The 25,050-nt window shown below is 38.5% G+C and overlaps 1 protein-coding gene across 1 annotated transcript in view; it reads left to right on the plus strand.

Moving 5' to 3' along the window:
- LOC121736730 overlaps positions 1-24,228 on the plus strand; it is a 46,270-nt gene extending 22,042 nt beyond the window's left edge. Inside the window, exons 16-34 of the mRNA XM_042128115.1 lie at positions 282-449; positions 1,054-1,208; positions 1,601-1,727; positions 9,753-9,880; positions 10,257-10,416; positions 11,238-11,454; positions 12,516-12,527; positions 13,890-14,008; positions 14,825-14,830; positions 14,927-14,932; positions 15,050-15,055; positions 15,675-15,680; positions 16,154-16,334; positions 17,184-17,269; positions 17,386-17,391; positions 17,499-17,504; positions 18,808-18,905; positions 20,567-20,647; positions 24,100-24,228. Of these exons, the coding sequence (XP_041984049.1) occupies positions 282-449; positions 1,054-1,208; positions 1,601-1,727; positions 9,753-9,880; positions 10,257-10,416; positions 11,238-11,454; positions 12,516-12,527; positions 13,890-14,008; positions 14,825-14,830; positions 14,927-14,932; positions 15,050-15,055; positions 15,675-15,680; positions 16,154-16,334; positions 17,184-17,269; positions 17,386-17,391; positions 17,499-17,504; positions 18,808-18,905; positions 20,567-20,647; positions 24,100-24,228 (1,697 nt within the window). The remainder of the gene's footprint in view (positions 1-281; positions 450-1,053; positions 1,209-1,600; positions 1,728-9,752; positions 9,881-10,256; positions 10,417-11,237; positions 11,455-12,515; positions 12,528-13,889; positions 14,009-14,824; positions 14,831-14,926; positions 14,933-15,049; positions 15,056-15,674; positions 15,681-16,153; positions 16,335-17,183; positions 17,270-17,385; positions 17,392-17,498; positions 17,505-18,807; positions 18,906-20,566; positions 20,648-24,099) is intronic.
- The last annotated feature ends 822 nt before the right edge of the window (positions 24,229-25,050 follow it).

Raw genomic sequence — 25,050 nt, forward strand, 5'->3', positions numbered from 1 at the left:
TCCCTTCCCATCCCTACCCTCCCCTATTACTCTATTCACTCTTAAAAGGCCGGCAACGCACCTGCAGCTCTTCTGATGCTGCGAGTATCCATGGGCGACGGAAGTTGCTTTCCATCAGGTGACCCGTTTGCTCGTTTGCCCCCTTATTTCATAAAAAAAAAGCTTACTCGATGCTTACTCGCTACACTCTGACAGCCACACTATCAATAATAGACCATTGGTCAGCTGATTTAATACATTGTTACATGATTAAATATCTGCTATAAGTTGCTATCTTACAGGTCAGCTATACCGGTGTCCGGCGAACCGCGCGCCGAAGGAGCCGGACGGCTCGGGGACTCTCATGTGCGAGGAGGACATAGAGCCGACACAGATCTCGTACGACTCCTGTCTCAGCGCGGAGGACAGGGAACTTTATGTCGCACGGAATAAATACTTCTTTTGCAACCGTAAGTTAAACTTATTGAGTATATATCTCCTAAAACAGAGCTAGGTTCTTGTCTCTATTATAGGCACTATCTTATTATCTTGTCTGTTTTAAAAATGTATAAATATCTAAAATAGTCTACAGGCTGTTTCAAATAAGGGGGTGATAATATAATTGATTCTCAATAAAAACTTTGTTGGTCACGTGACTTTTTTACTATGGATAAGCAATTTTTTTTTCGCGAATTTCCAAAAGTTGTAGAACAAAAGTTGTTCACAATGACCCCCTGCGGCTTACTGCATCTTATTTAAAACTCCCAGTAGAATCAAGAATGTTCTCAAATAGAAAAACATAATTATTGTTGAAGTGTTTTAATCGGTTGTTTAATAGATGTATTTTCTCATTTTATATCAAAAAATGTCTGTGAAGTTAAACTAATATATATTCTGTGGTAAAGTATAAAGTTGTTGCTCTGTGTTTTTCATCGTAGGACGTACTTAGTGAGTTTTTACTTTTCGACCCACGCTCCCTTTTTTAAATTTTACTCTATAGTAGGGGTAAAATTCAACACAGTGGAAGACCGAATGGCTCTAATCCTGTTGCTGAACTTACCCTGATCCATTCAGGTCACCGTCTCGAAGGCCCCGACCTGCCGCGCAACGGCACGGCGGTGGTGGGGTGTTCGCCGGACGAGCGCACGTCCCTCAACTACACCTACCGCAAGTGCGCGCTCGAGGACTCCGAGGATGTTGTTGTGCATTTCAGATACTATCCGGATAGAGTACGTATTGTGCTGTTGTTATTGTCGCCGTTATGTATTTTCTTCTCTCTTCTCTTTAGTACAGGCTTCTATAAACCATAGTGATGGGTAAAATAGCCGAGAAACGCAAACCAGGGAAACGCAAACATCTTGGCTAAGGGATATCCGAGAATGGACAGGGATAAAGTCTGTTGAAGAACTTTTCAGACTCGCCTTAGACAAGGAAAAGTTTCCAAGCTTGACTGCCAACCTTCAGTGACTGGAGAGGCTCTAGAAGAAGAAGACACTGAACGGGCCCCCTAGTCAAAATGTTTTCGCTAGTTTAGAGCTAAGTTGAATGTCAAAAATGTATGTGTCTGGTTTGTTTTTAAATTCCTTATTTAACACTATTGCATCATAATATATGGTTACAGACGTACAAGTTCGTAAACGAGCTGGACCCGGAACGCGAGGTGTGCGAACACTGGAGCCCGTGCCAGATCGGGTACATCTACAGCCTGCCCGCCGCCGACCAGGCCGTGCCCGCCAGCGAGCTGTGGCGTGAGTAGCCTCGTACTTCGGTCGCGTTACGTCAAATCCATCCGACGGATCACGACTAATATGAAATTAACCATACAACTCGACCAAATGACACGGTCCGTCATTCTGCCTATGAATAAATTTCTTTGATGGTACAAAAAAAATGATAAGTAAGTATTAATATTAAGATTATTATTGTTACAGGAGATTACGGTGAGTAATATACATACTCTACATCGAAATCTGGCTGTAAGGGAATGCACCGTATTTAATTTTTTGTATTGATTATCAACATTATAATTATTTTATACTACGTTTTTTTTTTTTATGAAATAAGGGGGCAAACCAGCAAACGGGTCACCTGATGGAAAGCAACTTCCATCGCCCATGGACACTCGCAGCATCAGAAGAGCTGCAAGTGCGTTGCCGACCTTTTAAGAGGGAATAGGGTAATAGGGGAGGGTAGGGAAGGGAAGGGAATAGTTGAGGGTAGGGAAGGGAATAGGGTAGGGGTTAGGGGATTGGGCCTCCGGTAAACTCATTCACTCGGCGAAACACAGCGCAAGCGCTGTTTCACGCCGGTTTTCTGTGAGAACGTGGTATTTATCCGGTCGAGCCGGCCCATTCGTGCCGAAGCATGGCTCTCCCACGTATAATAATTATTTGTTTTTTTTTTTTGTTTCTAGAGGAAAGTAAGTATTTTTCTTCTGTAAAGTTCTTAGGAATAGGAGTAGCTTGCAAAACCATTTTTACTTATTTTTAGTGCAAATCAATATTGCTATGTTCTTATTCGCAAAAACACCTTTGTCCATTACAAGAAGCTTAATATAGTTATTTTTTTGTTTTTGCAGAAGAAAGTGGTAAGAAGTTTTTAAAACGCAATAAAAATTGACGTCTAATTATCCAAAATTTCTGAATCCATATTTTAGATCGCATTTATTTTTCACTTCTAAATATTTTTTTACGTCATAATAAAATTACACTTATAAACTCAATAAATATTATAATTTACAGAATATGAAGGTAAAGCGTTTTCTTTTGTACCATCGAGGAAGTTGATTCCTATGCAATTGACAGACCAACGTTATTTGGTCGAATATGTCAATTCAATGTGGTTTGTATGCGAATTTAGTGGACTGTATTAGGTTTAAAAAATTTATAGACTATGAATCGTTACCACACCACAAGATAACATCTGCTGCTGCATGAATACACCAATATAACAAATTAGAGATCTTACCTTGGATGGGATTTGCGACGAACTTCACTATTGGCGCAAGTGGCGCCAAACTCGCGTAGCGGATATCGAGGGAAAGAGAGGATTATTAGGATAGGATCGATAAGACCTCGTCCAATGTCATAACAGTGCACAAACACAACAACAGATGGCGTTATAAATTATATGCGGCAACAATTCATAGAAATATAACAAACGGCGCCTTCATCCTCCCCCCCTTGAAAGGGATAGTCTTATCCACTTTCAAAATATAAATTAGCTAATGTTTAAATGCGTTATAATTAAGCGGTTATTATACGAGAAACAAATTAAATTAACGCGAGTTCACCCGAGTGAAATAGTTAACAAAATAACTTAAATAATACTTATAGACTACGAATAGAGAAAATGTTACATTTACTGGGTAGGTAATGGACGAAGCTTAGTAACGGAGCGACGAAAAACACCGGTTTTTGTTTTAACATCTACCACACGTACAACTCCGTCAGCGCCGGGATAAGTCTTGACGATAATACCGATTGGCCACTGTAATGGCGGAATATTATTTGTATTAATCAAGACAATTGTACCAGTACATATTGACTTGGATTTCTGTATCCACTTTTGTCTACTCTGTAACGTGTTTAGGTATTCTACTCTCCATCTATTCCAGAAGGATTGAACAATTTTATCTATCAGCTGATACTTTTGTAGCAAGTGTTCGCGGTCATTATTATAATCAGTATGTTGCAATGATTTAAGCGGCGTTAAAGTTAAAAAATGAGCGGGAGTTAAGGGTTGCGGATCATTTGGATCCGAACTGAGTAATGAAAGCGGACGCGAATTGAGTAAAGCTTCAATCTGAGTAAGTACGGTTGACATCTCTTCATAAGTTAATAATTGATTGCCTATAATTTTATTTAAGTGTGATTTGATACATTTTATATTACTTTCCCAAATACCACCGTGATGCGGCGATTGCGGCGGGTTAAATTTCCAATTTATACGGTTTTCAACTAAAACTGTGGAATATTCCTTATTGTATTCCGGTGAGTTAATTAAATTATATAGAGCGTTAAGATGAGATCTAGCACCGATAAAGTTAGTACCACAGTCAGAATAGATAACACTGACTGGTCCTCGGCGGGACAAAAACCGTTTTAAAGCGTTTAAAAACGTTGCCGTTGATAAATCGGATACAAGTTCAATGTGAATAGCGCGCGTTACTAAGCATATAAACAAACAGATATGTGCCTTACAGGAGCGTATTCCACGCTTGCGATAAGGGATAATTTGAATAGGTCCTGCGAAGTCCGTGCCACTCTGTTTGCTACATAAGTTTGCCAGCGTGCGGGAGTTGAATTAATCCATGCTAACGTGACCATACTATCAGAAAAAGCGAATGTATTGTGTACGTTACAACGACTGCGATATGTATCTTGAACAGTACTTATTAATTTAGATAACATTAAAGCGGCATTTAATTCTAATCTAGCGAGCGTGATTTTTGTTTTAGACGGCGCTACTCGTGACTTAGCACACAGTAAACTAACCATAGATCGGCGAGTTTCTTTACAATAAACATGAAGATAAACTACTCCACCGTATGCGCGCTCGCTTGCGTCGGCGCAACCGAAAATGGTGAGAGTTATATGCGGTTGAATACCTACAAATCGCGGAATTATAATTTGCTGTAAACAAGGCAACTCATTTACGAAAGTGTTCCATAAAGAAATTATATTTGCGGGCGGTGGGTCATCCCATTCTATATGACTTTCCCATAGCGATTTAATAATTAATTTTGCTAAAAGCGTGACAGGAGCTACGAATCCCATCAAATCCCAAATCCTAGCCACAAATGAAAGGATGTTACGTTTAGTACACTTACGGTCATCCTCTGTAACGCGAAAACAGAAATTATCTGAAGCGGGCGACCACTGTAGGCCTAATATTTTAAGGTTTCCGTCTGAACCTATATCAATTAAATCGGTCACTCTAGCCTCAGAAGGCATAGCACCAAGAAAATTTGATGAATTACTAGCGAATTTGACTAAGTCAAATCCGCCGGCGGCGAACAAATCAATCAGCTGTTTTGACGCGGTTATAGCTTCAGCGGTATTTCTAAAACTCAGGGCAACATCATCTGTATATATTGCGTCCTTTTCTAAGGCTGCAACCGCAATAGGAAATCGTGAACGTTCATCGTTCATAAGTTGACGTATTACGCGCATGGCTAAGTACGGACTACATGTCATACCAAAAGTTACTCTATTAAACTGATACAATTGAATAGGCTCATTCGAGTTAAATCTATACAAAATTCTTTGATATTGTCGAAAGGACTCTTTAACTGTCACTTGTAAAAACATTTGTCGAATATCAGCGCTTACCGCGACCGGAAACAGTCGGAAATTTAAAATAATTCGAAACAAATCCGATTGTAAATTTCTTCCCGTGTGTAAAATATCATTTAACGAAATACCTGAGGATGTTTTCATACTAGCATTTAAAACCATTCGAACTTTTGTTGTTAATTTATCTCCTCTGACTACAGCGTGATGCGGAATTACATAATATTGATTCAAATTAAGTGTGTTGTTATTTACAATTGTAATATAACCCTTTTCTATATACTCATTTATTATTTTATCGTACTCACGTTTAACTAGCGGATTTACTGACAAACGGCGTTCGAGAGATAAAAAGCGGCGCTCGGCGATATGCCTAGACTCTCCTAGCGACGCGGGGTCAGCCTTAAATGGTAGCGCGACCGAGTACCTACCATTACTATCTCGCGACGTAGTCTGTTCGAAAATATTTTCACATTCTTGTTCAGCGGGAGTTAAATAATTATCACTAGGTAATTCTTCCGTATCAAAGAAACGGGAAATACAATTTTCAAACGTACAATTAAAATTACAAAAGAAAGTTTGAGCGCGATCGTCAGTTGACGCGGTCTGAGCTTTGCCTAAAATCAAAAAACCGAGTGTAGTTTCTATAGCGATAGGTTCGTTTGAACCGCGAGAAAACTTACGTTGTAACAATATGCGAGCGAATACTTCACAACCGAGTATCATATCAATCGTACCGGGCTGGTAATAATAATTATCTGCGAGCGGCAAATCCTTTAAATAAGATAGCGAAGAAATGTCAACTTTACATGAGGGCAATTCACTAGTAATTCTATCAACCACGTAAGGCTGTAAATCAAACCGAACCTTATCATTTAAGCGAGAAATTAATTTTAAATTTGTTAACCCGCAGGGGTTATTCACAACATCACCTAAACCAGAAACTTGAGCGTTTTGAGCGGAAAATAGCGGTAAATTTAAGCGATCACAACATTCACGCGTAATTATATCTTTCATAGAACCAGAATCTATTAAAACACGAATAGGTATTAATTTTTTCGTATCAAACTGTTGGGCGTAGCATACCGCTGTACCTAAAAGTACAGTTTGACAATTATTGTAAATGTTACGCGAAGGGTCAATGACCTCCGAGTGCGTATTCGTAACACAAAGCGAAATATTTTGATTGTCTCGTGCGGAAGCGAAATTAATTTGTTGCACATCCTCTGACTTAGAAGTGCGTGCGGGCGGGAAATGCGCGGGTGCGTCTGCAATATGCGCGGTTTGTGCGTATGCGTGGGGAGCGTGTTCTTCATAAGAAGCGGGAGCGGGAGGGTATGCGGGAGGGCGAAGCCCTAATGAGAGAGAGTTGCTGCGTGTACTTACGCGGGGAGGGGAATTCTCATATGCGGGAGAATAAGAGGGAGCGTTGTTGCATGTATTTATGCGGGGAGCGGAATTCTCATATGCGGGAGAATAAGAGGGAGCGTTGTTGCATGTATTTATGCGGGGAGCGGAATTCTCATATGCGGGAGAATAAGAGGGAGCGTTGCGTGCTTCTATTCGGGGAGCGTGCGAGTAGGCACCAGCGCTGGCGCGCGGAAGCGAACTATTATAGCGAGCTGCGGCTGCGGGCGAGCGGGAAAACATTGCGATATGTTTATCATTGCGGTTATGATTAGGTTTTGCGGGAGTATTTAAATTATTGTTATGACCTTCAGCGTGAGTCATTGTATTAGCGAAAGTTTGTTTTGTAGAATCCGAAAAATGTATAAGCGAGTGATGATTACGCGAACAAAAACGACAACGTTTAATAGAATTACAATCTACTATTGAATGACGGTGGCTAAGGCAATTAAAACATAATTTATTAATTTTCGCGTACGTATAACGTTCAAAGGGATTTAATGATGTAAATTTAGGACATTGATACAACTGGTGTTTATCAACATTGCAACAATTACATTTTAATGATTTAGTTTCATTAAATGCGTATGGAGACGGTGAATCATACCTACTTTGAATGTTGACAAATGTTTTAAACGTTTTATTCTGTGTCGCGGCGCGAGTTTTGTAAGAATTAGTATTGTTATTGTTTTGTGAGCTAGAAAACTTTACAATATTATTAACATTGGTGCGACTTAGAACGCGATACTGGTCTCTGATAAATTTAATTAATTCAGATGATGTTGGGAATTCTTTGTTTTCTCTAATATGCATTTCAAAACACTTAACAGTTTCTAAATCTAACGATCTCAATCCTAAGTGAACAAACATGAACTCAGCTAAATTTGTTATATCGATTTGTTTTAAAGCGGACACAAGCGTCGAGTATTTATCTACAAAACCCTCCAAAGCGGCCGGAGTTGCGGTATTTATTACTGGTAATTTAAGAAGTTGGTTAAAATAAGACACTGCAAGTGAACGTTTATCGTTATATTTGTCACAAAGTGCGGACCATAATAATGAATAATTGTCGCCCGTAGGTAAAATTCCTTTACTTAAGTCGAGCGCGTGCCCCGTTAATCTACCAAGCAAATATTGCATTTTCTCTGAGTTGGATAAAGTATTATTACTATGTATTATGTTGTGGAAATTTTCATAAAAAATAGACCAATTTTGAATGTCCCCGTTAAAAGAAGGCAATTCTAATCGCGGCAATCTAATTTTAGAATTATTGTCGTTATCATGATTACAATTCGATTTTACAACGCTTTCTTTTGATTCTATGGTGGAGCGGTTGGCTACTTCAATTTTGACTCGATTATACAAGTCATCAAATGCGAAAATTTGCTGAAAATCAGGCGATGCGTTAGGATCAAGAATTAAAGTTAACTCATTTTTATTATTAATTGCGGAAATAAATTCGGCGCGGATACTATCTATAGTTACGCAATTGGTTAAAAAATCTTGCGAACTTCTAGTGGGCGCGGTCGATATTGGAATCGAATCAAAAACAGATTGCATACGTTGAAAATACGCAGCGGCTTTAATTTCAGCGAGTTTTAAGTTCCGTTCGCCTGCCATTTTTGCTGAAGCGTCAGCGTGCTCATGGCTTCGCGTCGTCGCCATTTTGTTTTACACAAATTATACGAGAAAAAGCGAGTTTGCGGATAAATTTAACTAAAAAACGCGGTAAATAACGCACAAATTAAGAATATTATGCGGCTCGTATGGACCAATGGTTTGTATGCGAATTTAGTGGACTGTATTAGGTTTAAAAAATTTATAGACTATGAATCGTTACCACACCACAAGATAACATCTGCTGCTGCATGAATACACCAATATAACAAATTAGAGATCTTACCTTGGATGGGAACAGCGGATTTTCAGCGTCACATGTATAGGGGGGCCCCCTTTTTTAGCAGTTATAGAAAATTCGCGGCTTTTAGCGAAGCGCGGTGCGGTGCGCGGAGCGCGGCTCAAGCGGAACAGAACAACTTCACTCTTTTAGTCCTGCGGCCACGATTTGCGACGAACTTCACTATTGGCGCAAGTGGCGCCAAACTCGCGTAGCGGATATCGAGGGAAAGAGAGGATTATTAGGATAGGATCGATAAGACCTCGTCCAATGTCATAACAGTGCACAAACACAACAACAGATGGCGTTATAAATTATATGCGGCAACAATTCATAGAAATATAACAAACGGCGCCTTCACAATGTTAATAGTGACCTGTCAGCTGGGTTTGACGTAACGCAACCAAACTACTTAGGCCCCCGATTTGCATAGGAATCAACTTCTCTGATAGTACATACTCATATAAAAATATTTTTTTAATATTTTAAAATAACCTGGGTAAATAATATGTTTATATTTATTTATTGTAGCCTCTGGTGAGTTAAATAACATTTCAATTTGAACATGAAATAGATCTACTTACTAGATCTTTTTAACCACAGCCATCACATTTTTAAACCGAATGTTAATTTGTTGAAATTATAATTCAATTTAATTAAAACTTTGAATTGAAATATATTATATTTTCAGAAATTGTGCCACGTAAGTATATGAATTTTAAGTTTGAGATTTAATTGACTTTGGAGCTTTAAAGTGTTATAACTTATAAGTTATAACATGATACATTTTAATTATACATAAGACATTAAAATCTAAATTGTATATTTACAGCTATTCCGGGTAAGAAAATCATTATTTAAAATACTTTTACAAAGATCCCTTTTTTACGTTTTAGATCACGTAACTCAAGTTCCGACCTACCCCCATGTAAAACACCGTAACATTTTATAGCCCTCCTCCCTACGCTTCCAAAGCAACGCAAACAGTCTCCCATCTGCAACATATTTCAATTTCTCTTTTATTGCAGAGGACAGCATGACAGAGAATGTGCCGCATCTGGCCACTAACTACACCAGCAGCGCGCGCCGCGTGGACATCCCCGACAGCTACGTGTACCGCCAGCTCGTGCACTCCAGCCCCGTCACCGGCAAGAAGGTACACTGATGTGTTGTAGATGACAGCATGAAGGAGAATGTGCCACATCTGGCTACCAACTACACCAGCAGCGCGCGCCGCGTGGACATCCCCGACGGCTACGTGTACCGCCAGCTCGTGCACTCCAGCCCCGTCACCGGCAAGAAGGTACACTGTTGTGTTGTAGCATCATGAAGGACAGCATGAAGGAGAATGTGCCACATCTGGCCACCAACTACACCAGCTGCGCAACTTCATGAACTTCATTGCTTATGGTCACAATTTTTACGTCTGAACTTTTTAAAAGCCAATTCAAAAAAATATAAACGTCAAAATATTGACATTACAACTTTTTAAATATTTTTTTTTGAAGGTTCAAACGTATTCTTAACGGCGTAATTCGTTTTTTTCGCATAACCATTTATGTACGGAACAGGAATATGTCTATCTTTTTTTTAACTAATTTCACGGCAAAACATTGCTTTTTATCAAATATCATTTCTATTGCTTTTCATTCTTCTTATTGCTTCTCATTCTTCATCAGGTCCCAGTCCCAGAGAAGTATACGTCAGTGAAGAAGGACAACAACACGGTGACGGCCAAGCTGGTCTTCCCGTCGTGGTCGCGGGACAAGCACACGGGCGAATACTATGTCGAGGTAGTCAAGGGAGACAAGAAGAAGTATATTAAGTTCTTGACGCTGGGTAAGTATAATTAATTTAGTTAATTATTAGGCTGCAGTTTCGAAATCAGCGGGGCGAGAGCGGCGGCGCGGCGCATTCCAATGTATAGATTTATATGGATAAGCCGTCTAGTACGCCGGTTTTCGGCTGTTTTCGAGGTCTGTCCATATAATTCTATACATAAGACCGCGCCGCTCCGCTTTAGCAATATCCCGCTGTCTGTCATGTGTGTAACTGTCATGTTAAGTAGCATTCTACTCCTTTCATTTTTTATTATATTTACGTAAAGTTTGTGTAGTTTATTATATATCTTTAATATAAATATTATAATATATTAAAGTAAGACGTATGTAGTATTTTTAGCCATAAGTATTAGATTGTTTTGTTTTAAGTATATTAATTTAAGGTTGTCTGTAAGAAACCGCTTTCAGCGGTAAGACCGCCTGTTTGTACAGGATCATATATTATTTTAAATTGTAATTTAGTCTCTAATTTTTGTACAAATAAAGCATTTTCTATGTATCTATCTATCCCGCGAAATAAACCTTAACATCCTAGTAAATGAGTGAGTGCACACATGCCTATACGTACACTCGCATGCAAGAATGTGCAAAAATCACACACAACAGCGATGTCTTATTCGAATTCATGCAAGACCTCTCACCAGTCAACACCATTTGATCGAGGTTGGACGTGCGTTTCCCCCCAACACCACTACGGATGTGGTCTCTCTGAACAACGTTCGTCAAGGATATCATGATCGGCGTAGTTCGATAGCTCTTCAAGCCAGAGTACATTATAGCCTTTGGGTAAGGTTGCAAAAATGAATACTTCCATTTCAGCCAGCACCACCACAGCGCTGACCCCCCGCTCGCAGGGGGTGCTCCCTGGTCAGAAGGCGTCCCCCCCTTCTCGAAGGTCGATGGCTGACCCAACCAAAGTGACCATCCCTTTCCGAGCCACACGCATCACCCTACTCAGCGTGCTGGTGCGCGCCACAGACGGCAGAGTGTATAATGTTGAGAACACCAAGTATACGTATGTGGATTATACGGACGTGTGAGTAGTTTTCATGTACTTACGTATAGGTAATATTACGCTAAGATCGAAGCAGAGGGCGCTACTGGCACATACGGTAAATAATCCGATCATAATCCGACATGCTGGAAAACATAAAGTTAATATACCTAGCGGAATAGAGCAACAATCTCGAGCTGTCAAACGAAACCGAAATTGGTTTCATCTGTGTGAAAAATATGTGTACGTATACACTTACTTACACAAGCATGATTGAACATGAATTCTATGAGATTAAATTGTCAACGTGCGGCAAGTGCCGACTAAACGTCAAATAAAGAGTCATGTATCACACGTCTCTTTTTACCACGCAGTGTTACTGATAATGACATCTCTCTTGCTCAGGCCTTTGTTTCTCTATTCCGCTAGGTATAGTAACTTTATGGTGCAAAATGTGGGATTTTGACGGAAATGTTGTCAAACGTCGAGCAAAACTTTTTGTTTACTGTCTATAATCTATATTTTAGTGCTGCCTCTAGCGTGAAAATATTGCAGAAGTATATAGGTACTGTTTGGTGTGCGAGTAAGAAAGACATGTAGCGATGAGTAAGGCCCTAACCTTATAACACTAGTGTTGAGCGGGCGGAGCGGTTGCGGTTGCGTAGCTCTGTCGAACGCCTATAGCTCAGTCAACAAAAAAGTTTTTTTCACTTTTCCTGAGCGTGTAGTTCGAAAACGGACGAGAATTTGGAAAAAACTGTATTGATACGAATTTATAGACAAATTAATAAGCTTTAATTTCATCATAGGACTTTTAGTGTGTTTTGTCCCTAATGACTTTGAATAAGTTCTAGCAAAGATCGCTTAGGTTCCCGCTCATACCCTCGTTTGAGCCATTCGTTAACCGGACTATATGATCCAGTGACAAAATAAAGGTGATGACGTGATAGGGCCCATAATAATATACGTACGAAATTCTCTACGCGGCAAGCCGCACTAAAATTTTACTTACATATTATAATTTAGAGTTAATAAAAAACGAAGAATTAATAGATAAATAAAAGGAAACATCGAAATGTGATACGTGAAAATATTCTTTGCAGGTACGGCAGATCGTGAGTATACCTTTGGTAATATATACCTAATACTAGTTGTTGCCCGCGACTTCGTTAGCGTGGACTTCAGTTTATAGCGCGCGATGTCAACAAAATTGGTGTCAAAAGCTTTTATAAAAAAAACCCTGGTACCCCTTAAATCAAAACAGCTGTGCAGTGTGCACATAATATTTCATTTTTTTAAATTAAACGTTATATTTTATGCCAAATTTTAAAGCTTATTTAGCCTCCCAATTACACAACTTTACCCATAAACAATTTTTCATTGATAGGTTTAAGGTTACGTCACTGTATTTATTATAAAGTACTGACTTATTAAATAACGTAATAAAGAAATAACAATCGAAACAAATCGAAACTCGAATTTACGATGATACCACCTTTTATAGAAAGATGTTGGGCAAGCGTTAGCGCGATGTAAGAGACGCACGGCGCCATCTAGTATGATTTTTTGGAACTAACTTAATTTGAACAAATTTTCGTATTTTCACCCCCCTTACAACCCTTCATTCCAGTAAAAAGTAGCCTATGTCCTTTCTCAGGCTTTACACTATCTGTATACAAAATTTCATTACAATCGGTTCGGTAGTTTTGGCGTAAAAGCGAGACAGACAGACAGACAGACAGAGATACTTTCGCATTTATAATATTAGTATAGATATAGATTAAAGACATAAGAAGAAAACATAATAATATTAAGATTCGCACTCAAGGCGGTGCGGATTCAGTCGCAAGTGATAGCCAGACTTTTTAAGCATTATGCTTAGGCAATATAGTTAAATAACTTGTTACATACACTACAGTATTTCAAGAGTGGTTAGTAATAGTTTTAGAATTTGTCTTAGTTTTAGTATTATAAGCACTAGTATTAGTTTAAACTAAACTAATACTAGTGCTTATACTACTAAAACCTACACGATTTTTATATCATTCCCAATTTTCTATCGTAGCTACAAAAGGTTGGCTGGTAGAGATTGCTTAGTAGCAATAAGTTCGCCTTTTGTACATCAATTAGTAATATTTATTATTGTATCTTTCGTATTATGTACTGTATTTTGGTGTGCAATAAAGAGTTATATTATTATTATTATTCTCTGGGAGAGCGCTGTAAAAATCATGTAAGAATGCAAAGCCCGAATTTATTCTCTTACAAATAGTTATCTGAGCCTGTAGCCAATACTTTTTCTTTATCGCTTCTTTAAAGGATCGCCGATTAAAACATATGTAATATGAAATTGACATAAGCGTTCGTTAATATGACGTTGACGTTAGACTCGTGTAATGTCAATTCGCGATTCTATAGAGAAGCGATAAAGAGAAAGTCTTGGCTAAAGCGCTGATAAAGTTAACTCTGTCCTGCAGGAACCAGTCCATAACCATAGACCTGGAAGGCTTGAGGGCTCAGGACTTCGGCGACTACTTTCTCGTAATACAGAACTCCGACGGCATCGAAGAGAGAATTAAGTTCTTGGAACTGCTACGTATGTTAACTTATTGCTTGCTAATATTATACACTCGGCGAAACATGGCGGTAGCGGTCATTGCTATGTCCACATTGTGCACTTTCATCTTCAATTTTCGTCATCAACTTTCATATTGGCGCATTCAATAATTGAATGCGTCAAGTAACGCAACGCCAATATTGTCATTTTTGAAGTTTTGGATACGGTCAGAGGGCATGTGTCGCGGGCATGCGTCACGTTCGCTGTTACGACGCGCGACTGTTACGCTGCGCTATAACGCATGCCCTTGACGAACAGAAAAAGGCACAGTGTGGACAAAGCTAATTGACTCTGATGACTGAAATATAAACCGCGATTGACAATGAAATGTCAGATGTTGTCAATCGTGACTTTGTATAGAAAATGACGAGTTTTTGAAAGGGAGTCAATGACCGCTATCGCCATGTTTCGCTGAGTATAGCCTGCAATTTATTGGTATAGTAGCCTATGTACGGAGAAGTTGTATTCAAGACAGATGGCGAACCTAAGTTATTAGGTCGCGTTAAGTCAAACCCAGCCGACCGATCACAATTCACAGCTAACATTGAATTGACATAAGCCGACCACTTGGCGTAAGTCCGTCAACTGCCTAGGAATCAATTTCCTCGAATGGTACTGCTCCGTGATCTACCCTGTATCAGAGCCAAATTATACACAAATCGGTTAAAATAAAAAGCTCTTTAAACTTTGGCTTTAAGTATTAGTAAAATCGCTGAACCGATTCATATAAAAATTCATGTTACTTGGAAGATTTTTTGAACCACGCGACGTAACCAATTTGGATTTCTTTTTCAGGCCCTGGTATGTACACATGTTTAGTAACATATTATAATGCAATATTATACGTACCAACGTAAAAAATATTAACATACCGTATTTTATTTGTTTTTGTTACAGAAATAGGTAAGTTTGAATATACTTATATTTAATGATTAATGAATAATAAAGATGTCATTATTTACTACATTTCATTACTTTTATCTTTTCTAATATAATAATAACAAATTTTTAATTTTTCAGATATTAGTAAGTTACAAATTTCTTTGAAATTTTTTATCATAATTGAAAATATATTTTCTCTTCACACAATAACAGCTAATTATACTTACTAGAGATCGCCCAATGGTCGAAATTCGACCTTAGTTTCAACGCCATTAGGACTACTACCTAAATTTTGTAAAACATAATATTATATACTTTATCCACACTTTATCATTTTTTTCAACTCTTGTCTCTGGGACCTAGCTGATCTCAGATTGACCGTGTAAGCATTGTCTAATAGTATCTTAAATTCAATAAAAAAAACTATAATACATTTTCAATTTGTCAACTTGTTGTCAACAGACTTCAACCATAAATAAAAGAGTATATTTCGTATGTATAGGCTTGTCACTCAAAAATCTGCCATTTTTCATGTGTGTGTGTTGTAGTGTGTGTAATGTTTTATTTGTTAAAAAAATGTATGATAAGAACATAATTTCAAAATAATATTAGTTCGATGCACTCCTTCACCATATAAACTATAACTGTGCAAAATTTCATGCACCTACGTTTCCCCATTTTTCGTAAAAAGGGTTACAAAGTTTTTCGTTCGCGTATTAATATTATGATTTAAAAATTGTCTAATATTTAAATTCCATTCCAGATCACGGTGAGTTTAATTTTAATAGTATGATAATGAGTACGTTGCGTTTAAGCATAAGTTGTACGTGGTCATGATTAAAGATAAATATTTAATTTCGATTTAAAAAAACCTTTGATATTTGATAAGTGATAACTATATTACTATATTATCTTCGATGGCCAACCCTGATAGGGCCGTATTTGGAATAATGAGTGGGAGAATCAAATAACAAACACTTTATAATATAAGGAAAAAATATAATCCATTTTTTTCTGTATAATTTGAACAATCCTCGTAACTTATCTACTTAATCATCTGGCTAATATAAACACATAAAAACCATAGTTTTTTTTTTATTTGTGATTAGTTTTTCGGTCCTAAAGCCTCCCTTTATGTAAAAAAACGGCGATTTTTTTAATGTTACTTACCTGGTTCTTCCACTCACGTCTGCATTTCCATAGACTTAATATGTCAGCATTATAGGTTTATGTGCATTTCAGAGGTGGTACTATCCCGCGTGACGCGATCGATCGCGGTCGGCGAACACTTCGACTACACGCTCCGCTACGAGTGCGCGGAGTGCAGCGTCGCGGACGTGCTGTGCAACGGCCGTAGCGTGCTCAGCGCCGGCCGCGTCACCGTCGTGCCCGCATCCAACATGATCAGCTTCAACTTCCCCAGGTGATCACGATGCCTATGATCAACTTCAACTTCCCCAGGTGACCACGACGCGTTGGCGACAATAATGCCCACGATCAACATGATCAACTATAACTTCCCTGGGTGACTATGATGCACATGATCAACTTCAACTTCCTCAGTTGACCATGATGCCCATAATCAGCTTTAACCCCCCCAGATGACAACGATGCGTTGGTGACAATCATGCCCATGATCAACATGATCAACGATAACTTTCCCGGGTTTTCATGATGCCCATAATCAACGTTGACTTCTGCATGTGGTTGATCATGAATCATGATACGCATTATCAACTAAGTACTCTATGACTAACCACTTCAGTACCTCATAACGATACGCATCACGCGTCTAAACTAAAACTTCCCCAGGTGACCACGATACGCATGATCTGCAACTTCAACTTCCTCAGATGACCAGGATATGCACGATCAACTTTTAGTTCCTGTATAAACTATACTGTACTGACCGCGATACTCATGGTCATTGGTCAACGTTAACAACCCCAGATGACCACGATCTGCGTAAACAAATGCTAACTTATCCGGGTGACCACGATGCGCATATTCTACGTTATACTTCCTCTATAACTGACCATGACAAGCATGATCAACGTTAACGTCCTCATGTGATTGACCACAAGTCCACGACCAACATGCAAAATCCGCTACAATTTCTACGACTGACCACGTAAATTAAATCTAATCACGTGATTCGTGATCAAATTCAACTTTTTCGGGTCAATAACGTGGTCGCTCTACACGTGATCTTCGTCAACTTTTTAGCTACTTAAGTCTTAACATATAATTTTGCAGTGTATGTTGATTTCAGTTTCGAAGACGAAAACGCATGTGTGTACATGGGATTCTTCAAACACAAAGACTCTATATTGCAGGAAATTCTCGCAGTCATTGACAGTGTGTATTTTTTCATATGCTTTAAGATTTCGTATTCAATATTCCTACATTTAATTTATAAATTTTCCTTTATTTTTATTTTAAATGCTTCTTAAAATTGTTTACGTTTGTTACAGATAACTGTAAGTATCTACTTACATTATAATAATGATAAATTACTTAGCTATCATAGTTAATATCTACACTTACTAGCATGCTGTGTCTCATATGAATGTCTTGTAACTTGCAGCTCCAGGTAAAAACCTTTATTACATACGTAGTTTAAAAACGAATCAAAAACTTATTTATTATACTAGATGTCCCGCGCAGCTTCGCCCGCGTAAATTAGAAATTTTACAGAATCCGTAGGTACATTTTCCCATAAAAAATATTTCCCCCGTTTTTCCCACATTTTCCTGAGTTTCTTCTGTCGTATTAGTCTTAGAGTAATAATATAATATAACCTTCTCGATAAATGATGAGTCTTACTCGATAAATGATCTATCTAACACTGAGATAAGTTTTTAAATCGGACCTGTAGTTTCTGAGATTGACGCGTTCAAGCAAACATACTCTTCAGGTTTATAATATTAGGTAGATATAGATTTTTTTTAATTATCGCTTGACAAACTCGAGTCTCGATCTAAAAGACTATGAAATGGTATAATATGGTAGTGATGATGATGATGATGATGATGAAGAATGTAATTTGCATAGTAGCATATGCTTTCTGTTCTTAAAACAACGCCGAAACTCCCAAACTTGTATCTATAAAGAATCAGGAATTCTCTCAGCACCTTCCGAACCACGGTATACCAGGTATATCTCGGTGCAAAATCTTACTTGTTGGTAGCATATGCTTAGAATACTTCTCACGAAACCGAAGTCACCATATGTTTCCCTATAAGTTTTGAGGAGTTCCCTCGATTACTTATGGATCCTTCATCAGATCACCACTTTTCTGAATATAATACCAAATTGGGGTGATACCCTATATACCAAAAGAAAAATTTTGAAAATCGGTTAACAAACGGCGGAGTAATCGTTGAATATAAGAAAACGAACATAACACCTCCCCCATTTTGAAAGTCGGTTAAAATTGTAGCCTATGTGTTATTTATTTAATATTTTAATCAGCACATGAATTGAATAACAAATTTTTTTTCAAATTAATCGTAGCACCATCTGTCAGGACAAACTAAAATTGAAATAGAATAATATTGAATGCGATGATAGCGCCGTCCGCCGGATCTAATGTAAAACATTCCAAAATCAACAACTCCTTATAAATAAGAAATTAATTGAAAAAACATTTTCCAGTAGACCAAACTGTAAATCTAAACCATTCTCGAATCTCCACGAACACACACAAAAAATTTCATCAAAATTGGTCCAGTCGTTTAGGAGGAGTTCAGTCACATACACACGCACACAAGAAATATATATATTAAGATTATCCTACAATTTTTTTTTATTTTGTTGAATTGAAACTTTAAATTAATACTAAATTGTTTTGTTGCCTGTGCACCCTGGTATCACAACGTCATCTTGTTTTATAGAAGTGACTGTCACACCCCAAACTGTGGAGTCGCCGAAGATAGGCTCAGAGGTGCAGCCAGAAATACCCTACACCTGCAAAACATGTAGCGTCGAAAACGTAAGTATACAATGTCAAGTGACATACAAATAAAATCGGCTGAAGGGTTCCGTACCGTTATAGAGCGAAAGTCCGAAGTCAAGTCAAGCTATCGTAAATTGTCATTCTTAAAAATTGAAATACAGCCGGGATATGGAAAAACGGTCCAACGGTTTAGGCGTAAGGAGGTAACATACAGACAGCCACACTTTCGCATTTATAATATTAGTATGTATGAAAGCTACGTACACCTTTACCTAATACCGATTGATATCTTCTAAGTAACCACAATCAAAACTCTATAGTCGCTGATCATTCTCACCTCTATGGCTGCGTCCCCATCAGACACGGCGCGGCGCCGGCACCGTGTTACGGCACCGTGTTACTGACAAATTCAACCGGCGCCGCGCCGTGTCTGATTGGGACGCAGCCTATAGGGGACTTATACAGAAAAACTTTTATCCTATATAAAACGACTAGACGACGCCCGCAACTCCGTCAAAATTAGTTTATCGTGCGGGAACCGTACATTTTTCCGGGATAAAAAGTATCCTTTCCCGATACTCAAGGTCTCTCCATACCAAATTTCAGCGAAATCGGTTCAGCGGTTTGGGCGTGAAGAAGTAACAGACAGACAGACGAACTTTCACATAAATTATAATATTATGAAGGGCCTGTTTCACCACTTCCTGATAAGTGCCGGATAGGCTATCCATAACTTTTATCTGACAGATACTCCATACTCTATCTGTCAGATTAAGACCCAATTTCACCAACCTCTGTTTGTTAAATCCTAACAAGGCATTACTTAACGGACCTTGGAAAATTAAACAGACTGTTAAAATACTTATGTCCCACAGTAAAAATTTAACAGCGGATTAGTAAATACAACGTTAAGTGAACAACGAGTGAATAACATTCAATTCGTTCGTTCTTGTTATAAGGCGACGAAATTGTAATGTACAAGATTAATACGACATGTTGGTTGCAATGTGTAATTTTCACCTTATTCGTATAATACGTCATCTGGTAGATAATGCGACCAAATTAAAATATCACTAATCGCATACATTTGTTACACTACAATAGTTCTTTTTAATAATTACTCGTATGATCTGTCAAAGCTGAAAACATGAATCAAGATACAAACTTTTATTTACTTATTTCGGCTTGGTAATTTTGATACAAGTCAGTGTATTTGCAATGTCAAGGAAAATCCGAGGGCTGAATTATTGACAAAATGAAAATAAATAATTATGCATAACATGAAAAATAATAAATAATATGTAAGGATGTGGCGAAACATGGTGGCAACGCTCAATAGTCAAAACAGATTCTTTTATTGATATTGGATATTGTCTTTAAAAAGTTGTTGTTTTGACTATTATAATGGCCTGTTATATATTTAACGGACCTCCCCAGCAGGAATTAAAATTTAACACCGTGTTAGGCGATTTGACATGACATTAGCGTATGGTGGCACGCTCGATAGCTCTAACAGGCTGTTAACTGATTTAACAAGCCGTTATTTATTTAACATTGCTTGATGAAACTGGGTCTAAATCTGGATAGCCTATCCGGCACTTATCAGGAAGTGGTGATACAGGCCCTAAGTATCTATAGATATGGATGAAGGTCTGGCTGATCCTGGTTCTTACTCTAATTGGAGCATATAATTGTAGGTGTACGTGAACGGCGTGGTGCTGGACAGCGATCTCAGCGTGACCACGAACAAGGACGGCGTGCCCGACCCCTACTACGAGGTGAGAGTTAAAACTAGCCACTATAAGGGTCAATAATTCAGACCGCCATGGGCGTACCCAGGATTTTAGTTTTGGGCAACATACCTGTTTCGAGAAGATGGTCGGTCTGGTATATTGAAACAAAAAATCATGAACTTATTAATCTTTTTTTTTATTTACTTTAATAAGGTTCACCAACAGTACATACAATGATACACATATAAAATAATTAAGCAAAGTAAAGATCTGATGTCTGTACCAATTATAGGCGTACACATCATTACAAATTGAGTGACAAATTATTACACTTAAATAAATGATATTAGACAAAGATAACAAAGATAAAGTTATTAACAGAGATAACAATATGACTAATATTTGAGTTACAGGAGAGAGTGCTAAGTGGTTTGAAGGCGCAGGTTCGGCCTCATATGGAATATTGTTCTCATCTCTGGGCAGGGGCGCCAAAATACCAACTGCTCCCTCTGGATCGTATCCAACGAAGGGCTGCTCGAATTGTTGACTGCCATAGTGTTTCAAACAGCTTGGACCCCCTGGAATTACGCCGAGATGTTGCTTCACTCTGCATCCTCTATCGGTTGTATCACGGGGAGTGCTCTGAGGAATTGTTCGGAATCATACCACCTGCAACTTTTCGCTATCGTCCCACGCGAAAAACATACCATCCTCATCACCTTGATGAGTGGCAGTCTTCCACAGTGCGTTTTTCGCGTAACTTTCTGCCGCGCACTGTAAAACTCTGGAATGAACTGTCACCAGCAGTATTTCCGGACCAATACGACCTGCAAACCTTTAAAAAAAGAGCGTATACCCTCTTAAAAGGCCGGCAACGCACCTGCAGCTCTTCTGATGTTGCGATTGTCCATGGGCGGCGGTAGTTGCTTACCATCAGGTGACCCGTTTGCTCGTTTGCCCCCTTATTTAATAAAAAAAAAAAAAAAAAAAAAGGGCATTCATCAAAGAGTTTTTAAATTTATTTATGTTATGGATAAATATGTCTATATCTTTACTGTCAGCTTTTAAGAGATCGTTATAATGACGAGCCATTATAGTAATGGGGTTAAAATATGAAATATTGTTTTTATAAACTCTGCGTGCACTGTACTTAATATTAAAGTTTAGACAAGAAAGAAGTTCAGGACAATCTATTAGAGAATGTACAATTTTGTAGAGGTAAATGCAATCAAAGTATTTACGACGTGTTTCTAAGGTTTGAATGTTAAAAATACGGAGCCTGTCTGCATATTTCAAGTCTGAGCGTCCGGGTTTATGACGATAGAAGAGAATCTTAAGACACTTTTTTTTGAATCCGCTCCACAGAATCTATATGTGTTTTATAGTGAGGTGTCCATATTACACTACCATATTCCAAGACACTGCGGTTCAGTGCAAAGAAAAGGTAAAGGAGACTTTGTGGATTTTTAAATTCTAGGGTAGATCTACAAACAAATCCAAGAAGTCGAAAAGCCTTTGAGGTTATATGCTCGTAATGGGCTTTAAAAGAAAGCTTGTCATCAAATAGAATACCAAGGTCTTTTATTATTGTAGATCGAGCAAGTTCTTGATTGTTGATATTATAACAATAAGTAATTCTAGTCCGTTTGTTTGAGAAAGAGATGACAGAGCACTTTTTAATATTTAGGTGCATTTGATTGCGTTGACACCAGTTAAGAACAACATCGAGATCTCTTTGCAGCTTGTTGCAATCAACAATAGAACTTATTCGATTAAAGATTTTTAGGTCATCTGCATACAATAAACAATGACAAGATAAAAGCACAATTAAATCGTTTATAAAGATGACGAAAAATAAAGGCCCTAAATGGGAGCCCTGCGGAACTCCAGATGTCACCTTTAATGGCAAAGATAAGAATCCCTTAAGAGCAACTAACTGACTTCTATTGTTAAGGTAAGAGCTAACCCAGCGCAATAAGCTACCACTGATACCGCACCTCAAAAGCTTATGACAAAGTAAGACATGGTTTACTCTGTCAAAAGCCTTCGAAAAGTCAGTATAAATGGCTTTTATGAATAGGGGTAACAAAGGCTGTTTTCCATCGTGTCGGAAAAGTGCCAGTACTTAGCGATAGACTGAAAATGATGGAGAGAGGCTTAGATAATTCCTTATTACAGCATTTGACAAAACTAGGTTTTTTTTTTATCAAATAAGGGGGCAAACGAGCAAACGGGTCACCTGATGGAAAGCAACATCCGTCGCCCATGGACACTCGCAGCATCAGAAGAGCTGCAAGTGCGTTGCCGGCCTTTTGAGAGGGAATAGGGTAATAGGGGAGGGAAAGGAAGGGAATAGGGGAGGACAGGGAAGGAAATAGGGTAGGGGATTGGGCCTCCAGTAAACTCACTCGGCGAAACACAGCGCAAGCGCTGTTTCACGCCGGTTTTCTGTGAGAACGTGGTATTTCTCCGGTCGAGCCGGCCCATTCGTGCCGAAGCATGTCTCTCACACGTATAGGTGGAATCGGGACCAGAGCCCTTGCTTTTATCTAATTTTTTTATTTTACGTTCTACATCTTCAGTAGATATGGAAATATGCGATAAACAATTATTGTTCAAGTTAGGCGATGCTATGCAATTACTTGAGTCAAAATTATTGGAAAAATTCGAATTGCCATCATAAACAGATCCAAAGTATTTAGAAAAAAGTTCGCATATTCCTTCACCTGATGAGGCAAAAGTGCCTTTATATGACATAGTGTTTGGAACAACTAAACACGTAAACACGTAAACAAAATAAACCGGTCAACACGTAAGCAAATGTTGGACTTTTCTAGAAGGTTCGAGTATGTACTTGTTCACCTCATGCCATCTAGTATTGAGTAGGGGATTTATGTTGTCGGTGTTCCCTCGATAAGTTTTGCTGGTTTGACGCTAGATGGCACTATATGTCCGTGACAATATTTTGTTTCCAACACTTTATTTTGCGCAGAGTAGGTAACACGGCAGCTGCCCCCTCCTACCCCTACCTGGGTAGATGCATTGCCGTTGAAGTGCATGCACGCAGTTGCTGCACTCAAGAGATATCAATAATAATTACTTAATTTTGACATGAACTCTACGAATAATAAATAGTTTTTATTATTCGTAGCATGAACTTCATACTTACAGACAAATTCTTCATTTTAGGTGATCGCACATTAATCGGCAATGTACGCGCCGAAAGCGTCCAATTCTAGAATTTGTTGTAACTTGTATGAAAATTGAAATGATATGAAACCTCGCACATTCGTCCGCACCGTATGTGCCACATTTCGTGTACTATAACGTATGCGGTCCGGACGAACACCGAATTTTAAAATGGGGCGCGTAGAGCGTACGGCGCGTGCGACGCGTACGTTGCTGATAAATGTGCGATCACCTTTAAATTAAAGTTATTAAGGTAAGTAAGACTGTTAAATGATTTTAAGAACTTAATGATACAAATACTTGTCTAGCTGAAGACGTCCCCGACAGCCATACTGATCACCATAGCGGAGTTCACGGAGGTTTACCAGGGGGTCTACCAGGCGGTATTCAAGGAGGCGGGGCAGACCATCACCAAGACGGTCATGGAGATCAAGTGAGTTTATGGTACTGTTTACATGTGGGTATGGTTGGGAGTCCCAAAAAAAGCTATTGACCGAGCGATGTGCCATGCTGAGGCATTGTTTTAAATAATAATCATCTTTCCCTTATCGTAGATCTTCTAGCAAATAAGAATGTGATTCAGATAGAAGAAGATATTTATGTTTTTATTTTAAACTTAACACCTAGGAGATCGAGCTTTGATTGAAGTTCAAATGCATACTATTATTATTTTGCAGGGAGGTGACGACGCCTGCGGCGGAAGTGACAGGTATAGGAACTCTGCGTTTGCTATTTATTTTCATTGGTTAAAGAGCTTCGCCCCAAAGTTTGAAGAAATGTACGATTAAAAAAGTTGTAATAGTTGTGTTGGAACTTGGGGGGTCAGTACGATACATAAAAGAAAGCGATAGTTTGGTGCGAATAGACCGGTTTCATAATATTTTGTCCGTGGGCGACGGTCGTTGCTTTCCATCAGGTGACCCGTTTGCTCGTTTACCCCCTAATTTTATTAAATAACAGCTTTACAGAAAACCGGTGTGACGCTTATACTTATTGTGTTTCATCAAGTGAGTGAGGTAAACATTTAAGACCTGGATTTGATATTGAAAATTATGCGTGTATCTTCTATTATAGCGATTGCTATGGCTCTCCGCTAGGCAGTGCGTTTATTTTACTATTGTTATATTTAAATTACTGTTTTATTAAAAATCCCTCAGAAGGCGAAGATAATGAAGAGCCAACGACTGAACCGACGGAACCTGAGTCTTCTGTGACACCAGATACTGAGGGTCCGTCGTCCGAATCTGAAGCAACTGTCA

The sequence above is a fragment of the Aricia agestis genome, chromosome 19 (assembly GCF_905147365.1).
Source record: "Aricia agestis chromosome 19, ilAriAges1.1, whole genome shotgun sequence".
Lineage (NCBI taxonomy): Eukaryota > Metazoa > Arthropoda > Insecta > Lepidoptera > Lycaenidae > Aricia > Aricia agestis.